The sequence below is a fragment of the Typopeltis vanoorti genome, chromosome 12 (genome assembly GCF_054136105.1).
Source record: "Typopeltis vanoorti isolate ZY-2024b chromosome 12, IOZ_Tvanoo_1.0, whole genome shotgun sequence".
NCBI classification, from domain to species: Eukaryota; Metazoa; Arthropoda; class Arachnida; order Uropygi; family Thelyphonidae; genus Typopeltis; species Typopeltis vanoorti.
This window is the reverse complement of record NC_143560.1, coordinates 336,473-357,668: the sequence shown is the minus strand read 5'-3', so window position 1 is coordinate 357,668 and position 21,196 is coordinate 336,473. Positions and strand designations below refer to the sequence as shown.

Below are 21,196 nucleotides of genomic sequence, written 5' to 3'. Positions count from 1 at the left end.
CCACGATGTTTTTGCTTTAATTTTGGGGAAAAAATGCGAGTTATATTCGAGTAAATACGGTAATTTTTTTAGCTTTCAAATTCTTAAGTATGGATCATTAGTTAAAGATTGGATTTATAAAACGGACAAAACATAGCAATATAGCAGATATAGAAATAAGCAATTCCATTCCTCTGTATAGTATTAAGTAAAAATGTACAGTATCTTTATAAATTTTGTTCTAGTAAAAATAAATCATTTTTTTAGTTTAAATGTACATCTAAATTTGAATAAAACAGACATTTACAATGAAATATATTTTTATTTATTATTATTATTATTTTGATAAGGTACTGGATAATAATGAAAATTTAAGAAGGGGTACACGGATATCTGAGGTTTGAGAAACACACGTTTTCTTTAATTCCGCTTCGAATTTGGATAGACGAAACAGCGTGATACATTTTCTCAGCGTCATTTCAATTTTGAATGTGAAATATATTGAGTGTGTTGGGTATTCTGTTTTTATGTGATTTTGGACAATTTTTCACTTTGATTTTAATCATTTACTTAGTTTTGGATTTTTGATAGACAAATAAAATTTTAAAGAAAAGTAGTTTATAAATTATAAACATATTAATCAGAGGTGCAATTTGCTAAAATGCCAAAATCGCTCGTTGGACAGCATACTTTACGTCTTGCATTGCTCTCAATAATCATAGTTTACTTTTAATTATAAAATTTTCAAATTATTATATAAATTAATTATTAATAGTAAAAATCCGTAGAAGGCAACTGTTTGAAATCGATTTTTTAAAATAAGATTTAATTGTTTTAAAAAACTCTTAAAAATAATAAATAAATTAACTCAAAATTAATAGGAAAAAAGCATAATTTATCAATGAGAAATTTATTGTCATTTAGATAAGTAATTTGAAAGAGAAAAAGTTATCGGGATCTACTTTTCTCACAAGCGATATATAAGGAGATTTGGAATTTTAACGAAAGAAGACGCCAAAGAGAACGAAGTTTCAACAGAACCAACACCAAAAGTTATAAAACATTCAGCACCAGCCGTTGGAGCAGCTTCTATATCTTCGTCCACCAATACCAACGATTCCCCGCATCAGCCACTGATAAACAACGAATTGTGGTGATTCCATAACAATTGATGATTCCAAAAATGATGAGCTAAACGATGATAGCGACAAACAGAAATTACGAACAGATGATCCAATTAAAAATCAAGGTTATTTGATTTTTAATTTCTGCCTTTGAATGATCAAGGCAGAAAATTTTCGAATAATTATTATCAACGAATGCTTAAAATTCTGAAAATGTCAAACGATCGTGGCTTCTATATTCCAGAAAAAATGATGCTGTTTACTGTTTCTGCTGCAATTTTTTTTTTTGCAGCAGAAACATGCCCTGATTCATCAGAGCAAAAAGGCCTTACGTCGAAAAGCGGTTTCGACGATTGGAAATATATCAACAGAAAACTTCAAATGCGTGAAACTTCACATTCCCATATTCGTTGTTTTTCTGAGTGGAAGGAATTGGCAATCCGGTTAAATTTGAAACTGATGCAGAGCAACAAACCAACAAAGAATTTTGGACAATGAAACACAACGCTGGAAAGGTTTTAATACGATTATTAGCAATAATCCGTTGCATAGAAGCACAAAATCTTGCGCTTCGGGGATCGTACTCTACAATTTATACACCTAACAACGGAAATTTTCTAAAAATTGTAGAACTTTTGGCATTGTTCGATAAAGTTATGAAGCAACATCTTGATACTATAACCAAGAACAAACAAAAACGTCAAATTCATTATTTGGGTCCTGAAATACAAAATTACTTAATTCGAATTACGACAGAGAAAATAAGTAAAATAATAAGTGATATTAAAAAAGCCAAATACTATTCCATTATTATAGACTGCACACCAGATGCCAGCTATACTGAACAAATGACTGTTATAATAAAAAAAAGGAAAATATGTGAAAAATTCATGGGTTTTTTGGAAATTCATGATAAAACAGGACTTGGGCTGACTGATAAAATTATAAAATAATTAGAACAATTGAATATCAATATAGAAGACATGCGTGGACAGAGTTACGATAATGGCTCTAGCATGAATGGACAAGAGAAAGGTGTACAAACTCGCATTTTAAATATAAATCTCTGGGAATTTTACGTCCCCTTTAGTGCACATTCTTTCAATCTTGTTGTTAATGATGCAGCTAAAAGTACAGTCGACACCAGTAGCGCACTCAGGGGTTGAGTAGACGATTTGAGAATACACACTGCGCATCGCATACGACCTATGGCTGAGCATCTGCAATGATCGCGAATTCATAAGTAGTATAGAAACAGAAGACAACATAAATTTAAAAAAATAAAAGAATTTTAATTAGGAAAAGATGTTTGGAAATTTTTCTAGTGTTTTTTTCCCTTTTTCTTTGGGGGACAGGGCTCCTCTCCCCCCCCCCCCCCCTCTGGGTGTGCCACTGGTTGACATTGTATATTTTTTGGAATAATTGAACAACTATTCAACTTTTTTTCTGGATACGAACAGATGGGAGGTTTTTTTGAAACACCTACCAAACACGACGATAAAAGGTGTGTCTAATACTCCATGGGAAGCTCGAATTGAAGCAATTAAACCAATTCGATTTCAATTTTGCGAAATTCATGATGCTCTCGTGGAAATATATGAAAATCCTCAATTGACAGGTTCAACCGGAAAAAAATGAAACAAAATGCACTGCTCACGCCCTTGTTGAAAAAATCACTTCATTCAAGTTTATTTGCAGCATAATTATTTGGAAAGACATTCTATCATTAATAAATCCAGTGAGTAAAATATTGCAAAGTGTAAATTTAAATATTGGCCATGCCTTAGAGCAGTTTGACACCATCCTGAAATTTTTAACCGGTTATAGGAAAAACAGATTTCAACTAATGAAAACAACTGGAGCTGAAATTGCAGAAAAACTTCATGCACCACTGGAATTTCCTCATGTAAGAATAATAAGAAAAATGTTTTCCTATGAGAGCTACAATGAGCCGCAAGCGACCCCAGAAAAACCTTTTAAAGTTAATGTTTTTAACGTCTTAATTGATACAGCTACAAATAGCTTAAAATAGATTTAAACAGCTGAGATCACACAATGATCTATTTGGATTTTTATATAATATAAATGATTTACATAACTGGAGTTCGGACGAAATATTAAAACATTGTAAAGACGTGGGAGTTGCTTTGAGCAGTGGCAAACATCTGATGTAGATGCAATACATTTATTTGAAGAATTAAAACTTCTCTCAAAAATAATACAAGAGAAAATTGGTCCTTTTTTATATGATATCATATATATAAAACCAAAATCGTGTAGAAATTTAAAATTCCTGTTAGCGTAGCAAGTGCGGAAAGAAGTTATTCCAAGCTTAAACTAATTAAAAAATTATTTGTGAACAGCAATGACCCAAGAAAGATTAGTTGGTCTAGCAACAATATTGATGGAGGTGGATATAGCTTATAATTTAAATTTAGAAGAGCTTATAAACAGTTTTATTATGCGTATTATCCCCGTAGAGCAAACATTTAATTAATATTATTATATAATCGTTTTGCATTAATGTTTCTATTGTAATAAAATACAACAAAATAGCAATCGGAGATTGTTCTTATATTTTGTCTTATAATCCATCAGGGCCCCAGGGCGTGATCTAATCTGGCGAAGGCCCTGACTGTACTCGATGCCACGTTACGCTGAACTGACAGACTTCCAACGTGAGATGGTAGTTGGGTGTCACATCAGTGGTCTTTCTGCTCGTGACATGGATATCCGTCTCAGTATACCGAAATCCACCGATGCTTATGTCATTCGCAGATGGAAAGTTGATGGTGCTGCCACAGCAGGGAAACGCTCTGGCAAACGTACTGACCGAGATCGACGAGCTCTGTCTCGGAAAGGTCGAACATCAGGGCAGAACTCGTAGTCAATCTGGAAAATGCTGCAGGGACATCTCTCAGCACTATCACTGTGCGCAGAGAGTTGCATGCCTTAAGGAATTTAAGGCATGCAACTCTCTGCAACTGTTCCTTAACGCCTTACTTACCGGCTCAGATTCGAAACCTTAACCTCCTCGAGCATCTTTGGGGCGAATTAGAACGCCGAATTCTTTTAAGACCGCAGCGCCCGTCCCTCATGTCAGCAGTGGGGGATAGCTTTGAGCGAGGAATGCAAGAATATTCCTGTTGCTACGTATCAGAAATTGGTTGCAAGCCAACCAAGGGTAGCTGCTGTCATTCAGGACAAAGTTGATGGTCCCACTTGGTAGAAGAAATGGAATTAAAACGCATTTTTTTTTTTACAACTAGGTGTCCAAATACTTTTGTCTGCATATATGAGGGGGGGGAATGAAAAGTTCTGCTAAACAACTAAAACAAAAATGATATTAAAGCAACTGATATAACCACAAGAAAGAACATATCTTAAAATACTTTACCCCCCCCCCCCCCCATGTTTCATCAAATCATAATAATCAGTAGTGTATGGATATGTAAGTTTTCTTTCAATATCCAAGTAACAATAAAAATTAAAATAATTATTGTTATATAATTAAGGCTCTTAGCTCCAGAGGAAGCCTTTTTCATTGTCTGCGAACGGATCAAAAATTGCCTAATTTCATGAAGTTAGGTACTCGTATAAGAAAACAAATGCTGGAACGAAGGAAATAGAACAACCAGTAAAAAAAGTCGAAAACGTTATGTAACAATTGCTCAGACATTATGTCATATCACTAGTCAATAATACCCCAAACGTTACTTTTATCTGTCTTAAATTTCATATCCAATTGCAGTTTTGTGACTATATTTCCTGCAAAATAATTCAACAGCTGAAATTCATTAGTAAATGGATGGAAATTTATTTCATTTACAATGCGGATAGTCACGAATCTGGCATCGTTACTTTACTCATTCTTTAAGAAATATTCCGCTAGCATTTTTAATATGCAAAAGAGAAAGAAAATGAGCAGAAAGAGAGAGAGATAATAGAAATGGTTTTATGAATGTATTATACACTGTAAAATTTCTTATTCTTAGATCATATTAGACTACAGCATGTTAGGAGATGTCACAGAAACGATTTTGTTTTCACCAGCTGTTATTCACCACAAACCAAAAATTAGCAACACTTCTAAAGACCCACCAAATCTCACACACACAAAGAAATATTAAAACACCACAACGTAATCTACAAATTTTCTTTTTGCCAAGAAGACTGTGATATCACCTACACAAGTTCCACTACCAGGTCTTTATGGGCAAGACTACAAGAACACTTCCGTGACTGTAACATCTCTTTTCCAGAACATTTAAACACTAAAAAACGCAACTTCAAAAATAAAAATAAAATACAAAGCACAGGGAAAACAGAAATAGCAGTTCATGCCCATTATTTATAAATATATGATGTTGGATCCTACTTCGTCTTAATCTATACTCTGTATCCGATATATAGTTATTATGATGTTCTTAACTAGTTGATAGGTTGCAAGTTGATTTCTAATTCAAATATAGAGAAAGTTTATATTTAAAGACTGCACCACTCTATATTTGAATTAGTTCAAGAACTGAAGAAAAACCAACTCTCAACTATTTCTCATTTATATGTTGTTATTAATATATACTGGCCGAGTATATTTAACTTACTTAATTTACTCGCTTTGGTTCGAATATTTTATGAATCGTGCAGTAAAAGAGATTCAGGCAAATACAATTTTTGATTAACAAAAACAAACATTTCATTTTAGAATCACAAATTTTACACTTAAGATCAAATCACTACATAAGTTATTATAAACACTTCAGCTTTTCTGATGATAAATTCATACAAACTCAGATAATAGTAAATCTATTATCTGTAATGCAATCTTCTCACAGTTCTTTAAGTTCCAAATACAATAAAATCGCACTAACACCTTTTCACAAGCAAACACTTTTAAATTTACACTTCAGCTAATCTCCGCAATAGTTACTGTTAAAATAAGGAAATTCTAGGATGAAACTCATTCATATCCCTGTATAGGAATATTAATGCTTGGAATACTCTTACCGATAATCTTTTTTCTTCATCTACTTATACGCAAACACTTTTTATAACTGTAAACACTTTTGACAATAAACGGCACTCATTAAAATAAATCTTCTAGGCAATAACTGAATTAAGCAACAGTTACAATGCACATAATCAAACGTTCTCGCATGAAGTATTACTGATCACTTATGAATTAAGGTAACACACAATAATTCCTTGACTTGAAGTTTTATATGCACAGTTGTCTGTTCCTCCGGCATTCAATTAATCCTTTAGGCACTACAATTCTAAACACAGCTATCGTTAAACTTCAACTTTACAGCCCCTACTTATTCTCTAGTTACTCGGTGCTATGCTTCAAGATTCGGCGTGTCCTTGAAAGGTCGGCCTTAAAATTAAATCTCAACTCAAGTATCGCTAGTCTATCAGTAGTCACTTAGCTATTTTCGGCAGCTTTATTTGTTATTCCGAAACTTATAAGCTAACCGCTTCTCGACTAGTAGACTTAAATTAGCTACTTAAGTGACTCGCGGATTCGTTATTATCGCACTCTGATTCCCCGATTGCTGAATACTCCGATTCCAACCGAATGCCAATTCCCTCTCTCTCTCTACCTCTTTAATTTCAGCGTTCCTCCTTATATATCCGTTCTTCCCGCCTAAATTGTTCTCGTGCTCTCTTTAAATCAAATCCCTTTTAGTCAACTTTCAGCATTCTCCCTCACGCTCTGTTCCAAACTCGCGCTCGCTCACTTACATACGTCTCCATGACAACAAAAACAAAATATAATAAAATTGAGCTATTGCATAACGTTATACTTCTACATAGAAGAACAAAATAAGAATATTCACATTTCAATTAATGCGCAGTTAAAATATCAACTAAAAATTCTTATAATATTAACATAGTAATAAATAAAATAAACTTAACAATATTTAATACAGAGTATCATTACTATTAACACATATCTTTGATTAAATAATTAAAAATCAAATAAAGTTAAAGGTAGTTATATGAATATTGAATTATAAACAAGTGATTTACATTAAATAATATTTACAAGTCAAGCCTATGTGATGGAAGATCATGTTGGATTCTGAAGCAAATAATAATTACTTAAATCTCTATATATTCAGAATCCAACACCCGCAAATTGACAAGACCATAATAATAGATCACGACTGCAACCAATAGGCGATAACACAAGCACTTCAAAGGCAGAAACACCAAGTCAACATGACATAGCGTCCACTTCCCCCATGAGTTCTGACAACGACGATCAGTCGAAACGGCCTGAACCCCGTTAACCATTTTTGTCTCTCAAATACATCTGTAATGCACTAACAATGTTTGAGTAAAAAGCCAATGACATTAAAAAAGAGGCACTTCTAAACGAAAGCAGGCAAAATAGCCGTAAAAACAATGAATTTTTTTTTTTTTTGAGTGAATATCGTGCGTATTATTTAAATTAAGGGGATATTAAATCCCACATTGTTTCAAAACCAAATAAGAAACTCCAAGATTGGAATCAAAGAGTTTCATGCCGAATATAGTAACTATAAAAGTATCGGCGACTACTAGTGTAAGCTAAAGCATGTAGTCCAAAGTACGTAGTACAAACTAGGGCAACTCGTGGCAAAGGTATTAATTTGGTCTATGTACTCACTGATGAGATCTCAATAAAGTTCGAAAAACCGGTCTGGGTAGTGACCTCCCACCATAATGTAATAACAGCATACATTTCCTAGGAGATGTTTTTACATTATGGAAAATACCTAAGAATAGCGATCAGAACTTTACCACCTTTGCTATGAGTTTCCTGGTATTGTACTACGTACTAGGATCACTTGCATTAGCTCACGCTAGTAATCGCCGATACTTTTATACTTTACTATATTCGGCATGAAACTCTCTGATTCCAATTTTTGAGTTTCTTATTCGGTTTTAAAACAATGTGGGATTTAATATCCCCTTAATTTAAATAATGTTTACATCGCCGAAATGAAGCCTATTGGTCCTTTATTTATGTAATATCGTGCATATGTTCTCGTGCTGGTCTCTACGATTTCTCTACAGAAAAATCAGAATTTTCAATCCAAATGATGAGCAATATTTTCAAACGGATAAAATTAGGATTACATAAAGTATATTATCGATTGCCATTCCAAGTGGTTTCATTTTTGATATAACATTGTTAAAGTTTTCAGAAAAACTACACGTTTGACAGATAATTTTTAACTATATTTCACTAACCTTCCTTCACCTTTGTGAGCTGAGATTATTTCCTACACACACAATTTGATTTTCAGCACGCCATAAAAAACACCTACTTTCCGCTGTACAACAATTTGAGGCCGAGGTGTCAAAATGGATGCTTAACGAATTTGGGAATGTTCTTTGGGACACTAAAATTTGGTGCAAGTCTGCATGTATGAATGAAATTCCGGGATTTTGTAAGAGATTTTATCGGTTTACGAAACATGCCGTTTTGTTTTTCATAGTAATTCTAATTAACACAGTCTACTTCCTATTATCACCTCAGATGACGGTAAGTGTTAATGGAATTAAGACCGAAAGATATCGTAAAGAGAGTGTTTCAGTCCATATTATTTTGCTATAACTGATGTATGCATTTCATAAATGCTTTGATTTCATTTCATCTTAACATTAGGATCGTAAGCAAAAGAATTATCTCCACATAGTTAATTAATTACCGGAATAATCTCAGTGACGTGAGAAAGAATCAAGTAGAAGATTTCTGTCGAGGTAGTAGCTGTTTGGCATGAAATTCTAAAATTGGAAAAATCTTGTATCGCCTTCTCGAGACGTTTTTCTGTGAAGAACATATCCTAGAAGCAATAAAAAAACAAAATCACTAGAAATAAAACCATTCACATATTTAAATATCTTAAAAATCCAATATCTTAGCAGTTTCAAATTTATTACAGCTAGCAATGTTAGTAATGCTATAATGCATTAATGAATACGCGCTGTTTACTTTATTATATTTTTAATTAAAATAAGACATTTATCTATTTGACGGTCTGTTAATTCATAGGTCAAGATAACGAAAGATGTCACATAGAAGTACCGCACTGAATATCAAACTGAATCTCTGAAGCAGACATAATTTCTTCTTTTTTTTTTTTTTTTTTCTTTTAGACTATTCCATCTTTTCTCTCCTGATCGTTTCCAGTAAAATCCTGGATTCCCATCTGAACCAAACCTTTTCGAATATTATCGTGCAACCCACCATCTTAAATGCTTGTTTAACCACATTTTAATATGTCTAAGCCATCTGAGATTGTAAACTCTAATTTCGTCAGTGGGAATCGATATAGTTGATAAAGCTCTTGATTTTGACCTCTTCTCGTGTTACATTATCTGATATGGGTCCAAAGACGTCTCTGAAGATTTTATTTTCAACAATCTGCAATGTGCAAAGTTTTTCATCTTGGACTATTCTGTTCCACATTTTGGATCCAAATGAAACGTCGTGAATCTAATGATTGTTTTGATCTTTCCCTTTTAATTCTGTAAGAGAGAGTTTTAGAAGATAATGTGAACTTAAGCTCCATTTGATCTCGTATTTACGTACTAATATTAATATCTGTAGCAGTTAATGTGTCAAGATATTTGAAAAAATAATTAAAAACAATTCTTCTTATCAAAATTAAATAGTCCTTTTTATTTCTAGATACGCTTAAATATTTGATTCGTAAACCTATAGTTTCATTTTATGAATATTTTAAAATTCATTCAACACTTTCGCCAACTAAAAATATCTTCTGCATATATTATTATTTGACACCTCCAGGGAGTTCAAGACTCATCGAGTGAGGTGTCTATTGCTCACTACCACTAGAAACTTCACAGACAATCACAAACATCTATGTCCACGGCGGGATTCGAACTCGCATCCTTTTGGCTGGAGATCGGATATGCTAACCACTCGTCCAGCCAGGCCGGCTCAACAAAATTTTTATATCAACAAAATAGCAACAAAAGTTTTAGTTTTTTTTGGGGAGAGAGGGGATGTGGTTGTTATTTCTATTTGGTTTATATTTTATTGTTTCTTTAATAATACACACAGTTCAATCAAAACTTTATGACCTCCACCGTTATTTCACAATCGGCCATTCTATCCTCTCAGGTGTGACCTGTATTATAGTAAAAGCCAATATAGATTGAGGTGTGTGTGTGTGTGTGTGTGTGTGTGTGTGTGTGTGTGTGTGTGTGTGTGTGTGTGTGTGTGTGTGTGTGTGTGTGTGAGAGACGTACTGTTCATTGAAAGTTGCTGATTGACGTTGTCAAGTGATGATCAGACTTTGAAAATAGGCACGAATGTAGGGTATTGGTTGAAAGGTGGAAGTGTTCAGGAAACTCCAGTATTGTAGGAGTTTCCAACTTAAGCACCACAAAATTCCTAGAAGAACTAAACAGATGGCTTTCAGCCACGGAAGTAAGCACCTCAGCATACTTGATAATAATAGGAGACATTAATATAAACATTAGGAACATAAATAACAACACGAACAATACCTAGACCTATTATCGGCATATAACATAACCCCATCAATACAGTCGTATACACGAGAAGAGATAGTCGGAAACACAACAACAACCTCATTCTGCATCGATCATATAAATATAAGGGCCCCTCCAAACAGCCACACAGCAGTCGTCATAACATGCAAACTGGCAGACCATTATTTCACAGCATTGCGGTTACACACTGAACCAGAACCCATAAAAATCACTGAGACTACAAAACAGTATTATAACATTCTAAACGAAACAATCGTAAACGATGAAATCAGAAAAACAGACTGGATGCAAATAGCATATTTAGACTCTGCTGAAGCTCTATATAATAATTTTAAACTTGCATTTAACAAAATATATAACAAAGCATTAATAAAAATAAAAATACGTCCCCAAACGAAACAAAATCCATGGATAACAGACAGCATACTAACAGACATACAAAGAAAAGATGCCCTATGGAAACAACTTAAGAAGTCGCCGAACAATATCGCTTTAAAAGCTGAATACAAAAGAAAACGCAATCTCCTAACAACACAGATAAGAACGGCAAAAAGAAACTATTACAGCAACAAATTAACAACAGCTCAGAATGATATAAAGGAAACCTGGCACCTGATTAATGAAATGCTGGACAATATACACAGAACCACTGCCTCAGAAACAATAAAACACAGCTTTGCCTGCGACCCCAAATCCCTCAAACAATTGGCAAACAAATGTAATCAGCACTTCGTGAACTTTGTCTAAAAGCTACAAGAAACAACCTTTCCTCACACAAACGAAAATTCTCCACAACGTCCACGAGCAACCCAGTCGATGTGGTTCCCCACAGTAACAAAAGAAGAACTATCACTGGCAATTCAAGAAATCAACCCTAACATTCGATGTGGTTCCCCACAGTAACAAAAGGAGAACTATCACTGGCAATTCAAAAAATTAACCCTAACAAAGGACCGGGAATAGACGGAATCAGACCAAAAGACATCAAGAAACATTCAACCAACCTATTTCCAGTTATACAACAACTGTTAAATAAAATCTTCGAAACGGGACACATACCTGAAACACTGAAGACAGCATAATCACACACATACACAAACAGGGAGAATGAAATATTATAAGTAATTACAGACCCATCTATAAATATTATAGCGAGAATGAAAATTAGAGCAATTCCTGTTTCTCTCCCCCCCAAACACACACACACACACACACACACACACACACACACACACACACACACACACACACACACACACACACACACACACACACACACACACACACACACACACACACACACACACACACACACACACACACACACACACACACACACACACACACACACACACACACACACACACACACACACCTATAACAAACCCCCTCTCAAAAACCATCACTACAAGAACACAAAGAAACAAACACACCATGTCAAACTCCAACCCTATTTGCAAAAAAAAAAAAAAAAGTTAAACTGTGATAGCAGTCGAAGTCTTCCAAGCATGTACCAACAAACAGTGAAATTAACACCTGGCTTGTGACCAATATAGAAACATAAAGAAGAAACTACCACCATCTATCATCTATTATCTTCCTCAGATTATTATTACAGCATCTATGCATGCAATTTATCAGAGACATAAAAAATTATTATTATTATTATTATTATTATTATTATTATTATTATTATTATGTCAACAGTGCCGTGAGAAAACGAAGAACAAAGACCAAACACCAAAGAAAAGTAACGAGGCACATCAAGGTAAGCCGCTTCCGGATCCTAAAATTATAGATAACTTTAATTCATTTAAACTCATGGTGAAAGACTTATTAGCACACATGGAACAAATTAACAAAAAATTCGAGGAGTATGAACATTACATACAGTTCAATAATGAGACCTCTGAAGAAATGTTAGGAATCGTGCGAGAAATAAAAACGAAATTAACGGCAGCGATAGAAACGCAAGGAACACTCCAACGCGAAAATCAAGAATTGCGGAAAGAAGTAAGCACACTCAAGTGTCAAATGGAACACATGCTACAAAAAGAAAGAAAAATAGAACTTCAAATAGAGGGAATAACGAAAGAAAATACAGAAGACTTAAGCAACATAATGCAACTGATCGGCAGCAAAATTGGAATTCAAATCGCAACTACAGATATCACCTATATCAACCGAGGCTCACAAAAAAATAAAGAGAGACCGCCACCAATCATCGCTTGTTTTACCAACAGAAATCTGAGAGACTCCATTCTTACAGCAAGCAAGAAAACAAGGCCCACAACAACGATTCTCACTGATAAGAAACTCCCAACACCGATCTATATAACGGAACACTGGACTCCATACTTCAAAAATCTTCTATACCAAGCAAGGAAGACAAAAACAGAGAAAAACTACAAGTTCCTGTGGACAAAGAATTCCCAGATATTTTTGAGAAAGAATGAAAACACTCGAGTATACATAATTACAAGTGAATCCGACTTACACAGCCTACTAATATAAAACACTAACTCTCTACATCCTTAAGAATAAGATTAGAACTCATTTAAAAACTATATAATGCAGATCTCAAACATAGGCGAACATATCCAGTCAGACAACATGAACTTCAAGGTCTTTGACTCTTTGAAGAAATGGTCAGACAACATTTCCACCAACACCAATTTCACTATCATACACACAAACATAAGAAGTATAAAAAAACACTGGCTTACATTGATAACACAGCTCAATTACGCCATGATAAACATAGATGCGCTAATACTGAACGAAGTTGCAATAAACGACACAGAGATTTACGCATACAACATAAATAATTATCAAACCTACAACTTATGCAGACCAAACAAAAGAGGAGGGAGCATTGTGGCATTAATGAAAGAAAAATACAATGTGACAGAAAAACAAAGTCACTTCGAACATGCGGAAACACTAATTTTAGAACTCACAAATAGCCACAATAGTATCAAATACACAATAAACACAATATACAGACCCCCAGATAATAATCCACTCAGTTTTCTTCACGAGTTAGAAACATGGCTAAGCGGCATCGAACCGCGTACAACACACAGGTTCATCCTAATAGGAGACATTAACATAAATACGCTTGACCACGCTTCTTCAACCACTAACACATATCTTGATATACTAAGTCAGTACAACATAAACCCTACCATTAACTCCCCAACAAGAGAAGAAATACTCAATAACTCACTAACACAATCGTGCATTGATCATATCAATATACGGGCTCCCATCAATACATATATATCATCAGTAATTAACGTAAAAATTGCCGATCACTACTTTGTCTCAACTTCGTTTTATGACGTTTCCAATCGCCCCTCCCACCACCACAAAGGTCGACAAAACTCGATCATACTAAAGAGTATTGTAGATAACCAAGTAAAAAATAGAGACTGGAATTCCCTATTTAAAATAAACGATCCTGAAATATTATACGAGAATTGTCAACTAAAGTTAACAGAAATATACAAAAAAGCAACAAAACCTACCCAAACGAGGCGACAAACAAACAACAATCCATGGATAAATGACGACATACTAAATACTATTACTGAAAAAGAAAATCTATGGAAAAAACTTAAAAAGTCACCCAGTAACACACATTTACAAACTTTATACAAAAACACAAGAAATAAACTAACAACAAAAATTCGTAGGGCAAAAAGATGCTACTACTTCCAAAAATTCATGGAATATAACGACAACATTAAGCAAACATGGACTACACTCAACGAATTAGTAACCCGAAAAAAGAAAACTTCAGCACAAGATTTTATTGCAAAAAGCTTCGGTCAGGACACAAACCAAGAGGAATTAGCAGACTCATTCAACCGTGCTTTCACAAACAACATCACCCAACTCAAAAAAGACAAACTACCAACGATCAACAAAAAACTACCAACACAAAGTCAACAACAAACGAAGTATTTTCCACCCATAACAAAACAAGAACTGAAAGAAGAACTCCTACAACTAAAACCAAAGACGACTCCAGGAATAGACAAAATAAGACTCACAGACCTTATAACACATTTTGAACAAATAAATCCAATACTCTTGAAACTCGTGAACATAATATTCGACACAGGCATTATTCCACAATAACTAAAAACTGCAGTAATTACGCAAATATACAAACACGGCAAAAGAAACGATACTCAGAACTACAGACCAATAGCTACGCTACCAGTCATCTCAAAAAGTCTAGAAAAAATAACACACACACACCAGACTACACAACTATTTACAGAAGTACAACATCATCTCACAAAACCAATACGGCTTTCAGAAAACAAAAAGCACCATTACTTTATTAGAAGACATCGCCGACACAATAAACAAAGTCTCGACAAAAACAAGTACGCCGTCCTTATACTGCTGGGCCTAACCAAAGCATTTGACACATTTGAACATGACATACTACTCACCAAACTATACTCAATAGGTATAAGAGGAACACTGCATACATGGTTCAAGAACTACCTATCAAACAGAACGCAAGTAACAAAAATAGGTACATGTCACAGTCGTAGTATACAAGTAAAACACGGTGTACTTCAAGGTGCCATATTATCACCCACTCTATTCAACATATACATTAACGATGTTCATAACATATCCATAAGAAGTCAAATATTTCAATACGTAGATGACACTGCACTACTAGCAATCCACACAGACATTAACACAGCTCTCTGCAAAGCACAACAAGACCTAAACGAAATCACAACATACTTCCACCAAAACGCAATTCTAATCAACGGCACCAAAACACAGATGTTGATAATACACAACCCAAGTATCATACGCCCCGCATCATTATCGATACATTGTCACACATACCGCTTGACAACAAAAATACCTGCCAATGTTCCGAAATCAAATCTGTAACGCACGCAAAATACCTCGGTCTGTATATAGATTCCCACCTAAAATGAACAAAACATATAGAATACCTACACACCAAACTCCGGATCATCGCAGCCAAACTCTTCCAAGATGAAGACATTGTTCCACCCAACATAAAAAAAAAAACTTCTATATCAGGGTATCTGCGAATCCATACTCAGATACGGAATAGCAGTCTATACAAATACATCAAACATCCACCTAACAAAATTAGAAACACTACACAGGAAAATCGTGTCAACAGTGATCTGGACACCTTACACGCAACAACCAATATCCGACAAGCACATGGCGATACGCAGAATTCTGTGCATTAAAAACCTGGAACACTACATGACATTAACAATGAATTACTTCAACATCATCTGTCGAAACAACAGAGACACATATCGTATAACACGACCTACAACAACTGTCTACATCCCCACACCCTTCAATAACTCATACGGTTCTTTTGTGAGATCACATCAGATGCCCACGCAACTCAACAACCTACCAAGAAATTTGAAACACGTAGATAACTACAGAACATTAAAAAACGAACTCTGGAAAATATACCAACAAAGTTAAGAAACCATTACCACTAATATACACATCACAAATTACTAGCATCCAGTGCCTACATCCCATACATAAACAGTAGCAACAACACAAACAGTGAAGGCTAAATCAAACTCTCTTCATAAAAGCTAACCCAAGCTTCGAAGTAGGTGGGATTAACTTGCCTCACTCATCTACGAGTAATCCTTATAAGCAATTGCAGAAATATGTATGTATAATTATTATTTCTCAAACTTAAAAAACAAAATTTAAATAATAAATAAAAAAATAAAAAAAATAATGAAATGTTAAAAAAAGTTAATTAATATTTAAAAAAACATGTGTAATAATCATCATTATGAATATTATAATAATATACGTTGTAAACAGTTATTGTTATTATTATTATTTAAAAAACTTTATGTACGAGAAAGTATTTGTTATGCATAATTGTGTTCATATAATGTATGTAATTTATCTGAGAAATAATAATAAAAAACAATATATATATATATTCTATATTCAAAAATTCTGTATAATCTTTATTGTTAATATTAGAACATGTGCTGTAAATACATAATATAGAGGCAAAAAAGTATTTTTTAAAATTTTAATTGAAATTCAATGTAGAAAATGTAGCACTTTGTGCTGAATTCTGTAAAATTATAAGGTGCAATGTCACTCACGATGCTTATTGTATGTGTAAATATTTTAGGAAATCAAAAAAAATATTATCATAAAAAAATTAATATTGCTTATTTGAGCATATTTCAGATATGTTTATTTCAGCATGCTGAAACCCTATGCATCAAAATCATTAATATCAACAATTGGCAGCATCCCTTAATACTAAATGCTACTTACAGGCCACCAAACTTAAACATGATAAGTTTGGTGGCAAAAACTCAATTGCTGGCTTTCACTCCAAGAAATATGCTCAACCGAACACCTAATGATAATTGGCGACATAAACAAATATTGCAAACGAAAACCAGAACAACGCTGTACAATACCTAGACACGCTATCCATTTATAATCTAATACCAACAATAACATAATGTACTAGAGAAGAAATATTCGGAAACACTATCACTGCCTCCTGTCTAACTCACATAAACGTCCGAGCACCACCAAACAGTTACACTGAATCAGTCATTAAGTGCAAAGAGCAGACCATTACTTCACCGCTCTAAACCTGCACACCAAGACAATATCCATGCAATGTTCCACAGAAGGAAAGCGACAGAAAACAATAATAGACGAAGAAATAGTCAACCACGAAATAAGAAAAACAGACTGGGAACACTTGGCATCAGATTAACCATATATCTTATACAACAACATTAAACTCACACTGGAGGAAATATATAAGAAATCTGCAAAGAAAGTCAGAATTTGTTCAAGACCACCCCAAAATCCTTGGATAACACAAGACGTAATCCTAGAAATACACAGAAAGGAGACGCTCTATGGAAAGAATTAAAGCGATATCCAAATTACAACACTTTATAAATCGAATATAAGATAAGAAGGAATCTTATCTTATATTCGTGTCTTAGAACACCAATATGAAACGCAAAAAGAAACTACAATTGAGACAAATTAACGTCTGCACAAAACAGTATGAAACAAACCTGACATCTGATCAACGTGATGCTAGATTATGATCCCAATATCACCACCTCTGAAACCATAAAACACAGCTTCATGAAAGATGCCAAATCTATCCAACAACTAGCAAATAACTTTAACCAATACTTTGACGACTCCATCCAAGAACTGTACAGAAATATTCCTCCAATCACAAAACGTGATTCTCCACTTGGACCGCAATCAAAACACACATTATGATTCCCAACCATAAAAGAAGCAGAACGTCTCTCTGTAATACATCAAATCAAACCAAACAAAGGTCCAGGAATTGAAGGCATAACACCTAAGAATATCAAGCAACATGCAACTGGCTTAGCCCCTATCCTGCTAAAATTAATAAATGAAATATTTAAAACAGGACAGTTATCAAGTATGCTAAAGACCACCATAATCACACCCATATACAAACATGGAAAAAGAAATTTAATCAGCAATTACAGACCCATAGAAACACTACCAATTATCAATCAAATTATGGAGCGGATCCTACTAAAGAAACTCACAGCATATTTCAGAAATTTCATACGGTTTTTAGAAAAATAAGGGAACAACATCTCTCTTGGAAGATTTAAGAGACGTAATTAATACCGCCTTAGACAAAATCAAAATTGCCATGTTAGTCTTTATTGATCTAACTAAAGCATTTGATACACTGACACATCAAACCCAAACTCCAAAATAGAAAGCTTATCACACGTATCAGGTGATATGCTTTCTTTGGAGAGAGTACAGCTCCCTGTGGTACCGCTAGTAACCTGTGGAGTACCACAGGGAGCTGTACTCTCCCCAACTCTATTCACCATTTACAAGCACGATATTAATCAGCTACCACTCAAAGGTAAGATATTCCAATACGAAGACGATTCAGCAATAATATCTATCCATAATAACGCAAGAATAGCCCAAACAAATATGCAACATGGCATTAATCTGCTCATAGAGTGGCTCACCAGAAAACTCCATACACTTAAACTCAGATAAGACAGAATTAATGATAATCAGAAATGCACTGACTCGACCATTGATAACAAATATATAGTTTGAAAGTGGATGTTGGAGAGTGGATGTTGATAACATCCAACATCCACTTTCCAACATAAAAAACACACAGAACAGCAAAACCACTCCAATCACTCAGATTGAAACAGTGCGATACCTTGGAATTTACTTCGGTGCAGATATGAACTGGAATAGCCACATAAACCATCTACACAACAAACTCCGAACAATAAGTGGCAAACTCTACAGGTTAAAAGACATAGTTCCCATACGCCTAAAAACACTCATATACAAAGCACTATGCCAAAACATACTAAGATACGGTAAAACAGCGTATGTTTTCTGTGCACCCTACAAATTAAATAGATTAATGTCGCTACAGTACAAAATGATAAAACTGATCTTTGGGGAACAAAGAGAAAATAACGACCTTATATACATTGCAATGTCAGAACACAAAATACTGACAGCAAAACATTCATGTCACTATGCAGCTTTGCTAAAACATTATTTCTATGCCAACTACAGGACAGTCAGAAATACAAGACCTCAGACAACTAATTACATCACGTATAAATATAATAATCACTATGGGAAGGCCACGCGAAACTTCTACATCCCAGACATGATAAACCAATTACCTTTTGAATACAGAAACCTTACAAACTACAATAGCCTGAAAAGAGCTCTAAGGACATACTATGAATAAGAAACACGCACCCAAAATACCATACAAACTTAATGAAACACAATATATTCGTTCAGGCTTTGCAGTTCAGCAATGCGTCAAGGTATTCCAAATGTGTGTGTGTGTGTGTGTGTGTGTGTGTGTGTGTGTGTGTGTGTGTGTGTGTGTGTGTGTGTGTGTGTGTGTGTAACTAACTGGTGTCATCCTCATATATGCTTAATAAATAAGCTTCGAGGATGAAAATTGAGAAATTACATCTCAATCAAGATAAAAAAAATCTATATATTACATTTAAGGGCAGCAGTTGCAGCGTTTAAATACATTAAATGAAAATTGTAAATATATATAACTCATTGTTAAATGTATAAATGCAGTAAAAAAGCGATATTATTGAACCGAAGAAACAATAAATTACGAACTACAGTAACTATTATTAATACATTATGCAGAAAAAAAGAGAAAAAAATCTGTCCAAATTTCGTTGTTGAAAAAATAAAAAACCAGAGCTAAACCTGTTGTTAATATGTAATCATAATTTTAATAATAAAAAAGGATTGAATTTAAAAAATCTGTAATCAGTGTATGTATCATATGTAATCAAATGTATGTAATGTATGTGTCATATGTAATGAAATGCACGCATGTATCATATGTAAGTATCACATGTAATTTAAATATGTAATGAGAAAAAAAAATTATTAGCGGCCTAGTTGGCCGAGTGGATGGTGTGCCCGCTCTCCCACCTGGGAGCGCGCTACGCCATCCATAGTTATGAGTTTGAGTGTGGTTGAGCATGAGTGTTTGTAAAAGCGTGATTTAGACGAGCTTATACAGCGCCTTGAGTCTATAAGGCTTGTCTTTAAAAAATATATTATTATCCGCTTTCTACGAGGAGTCATAACTTCATGTGAAGGTATCATCATAAACTTAAAATTCATGCAAATTAATAACTTTATACCTTTGCTTTAATGTAGCCACTATCTGATATGTCCAATGTTGATTTTGTGTTTGTGAAGAAAAACAGAAACACCCGAAGGAAAGCTAACCTTACAGCCATAGTCCAACCCAACTAACTTTAATACTGAAAAACAAAACAAAACAAAAGAAAACAGCAGATGAACCGTGCATTTAGTAATTACTACTACGACCAAACGGTCTTATGTGCATTACACCAAACCAAGTATTGTGCTCACATGCGATGTATCCACACTCAGCTTATTTTCTCTCTCACACACAGGCACTTCATTCTCATTTTTATTCACTTTAGCGAATTTTTTAGAGATACTTGTGCCACGAAGATAAGATTGATTGCCACCTTTACTACTTCATACAAACTGGATGTCTGTGGAGAAAAGGTTACAAAAACACAAATCTCACATAGGTAATAAGAAATCTGAGCAGTCTGGCTTAGCAAAACACGAAATTGATACCGATTACTGTATCCTTTGTTTTGAAACTTCATCACTCCACTTCAAGTTCGAACGTTTGATTTAAGAGAGAGCTGAACCTATGTTCCATCTTTTTAACCTGAATCGGAATGACTAGTTATCGAAGATATGGGAAAGTCTCATTCTAATCAGGTAACAGTCAAAATACTTTTTCTGTCAGTCACTCACGTTTCTGTTTACACCATCACTCGGCTCATAGCAATTCAAATATCCATTGTTCGCATTCCACCTTTACTCCCCAAGTCTTTATGTCACTGATTATGATCTGTAATTTTCAA

General features: G+C 34.3%; 1 protein-coding gene across 3 annotated transcripts in view; it reads right to left on the bottom strand.

Annotated features, from left to right (window-relative positions):
- LOC150100538 (uncharacterized) overlaps positions 1-21,196 on the bottom strand; it is a 198,564-nt gene that overhangs the window by 128,298 nt on the left and 49,070 nt on the right. For all 3 annotated transcript variants that reach the window (XM_090401331.1, XM_090401333.1, XM_090401332.1), the window contains one exon: positions 8,807-8,941. In XM_090401331.1, coding sequence (XP_090257457.1) covers positions 8,807-8,941 — 135 coding nt within the window. The remainder of the gene's footprint in view (positions 1-8,806; positions 8,942-21,196) is intronic.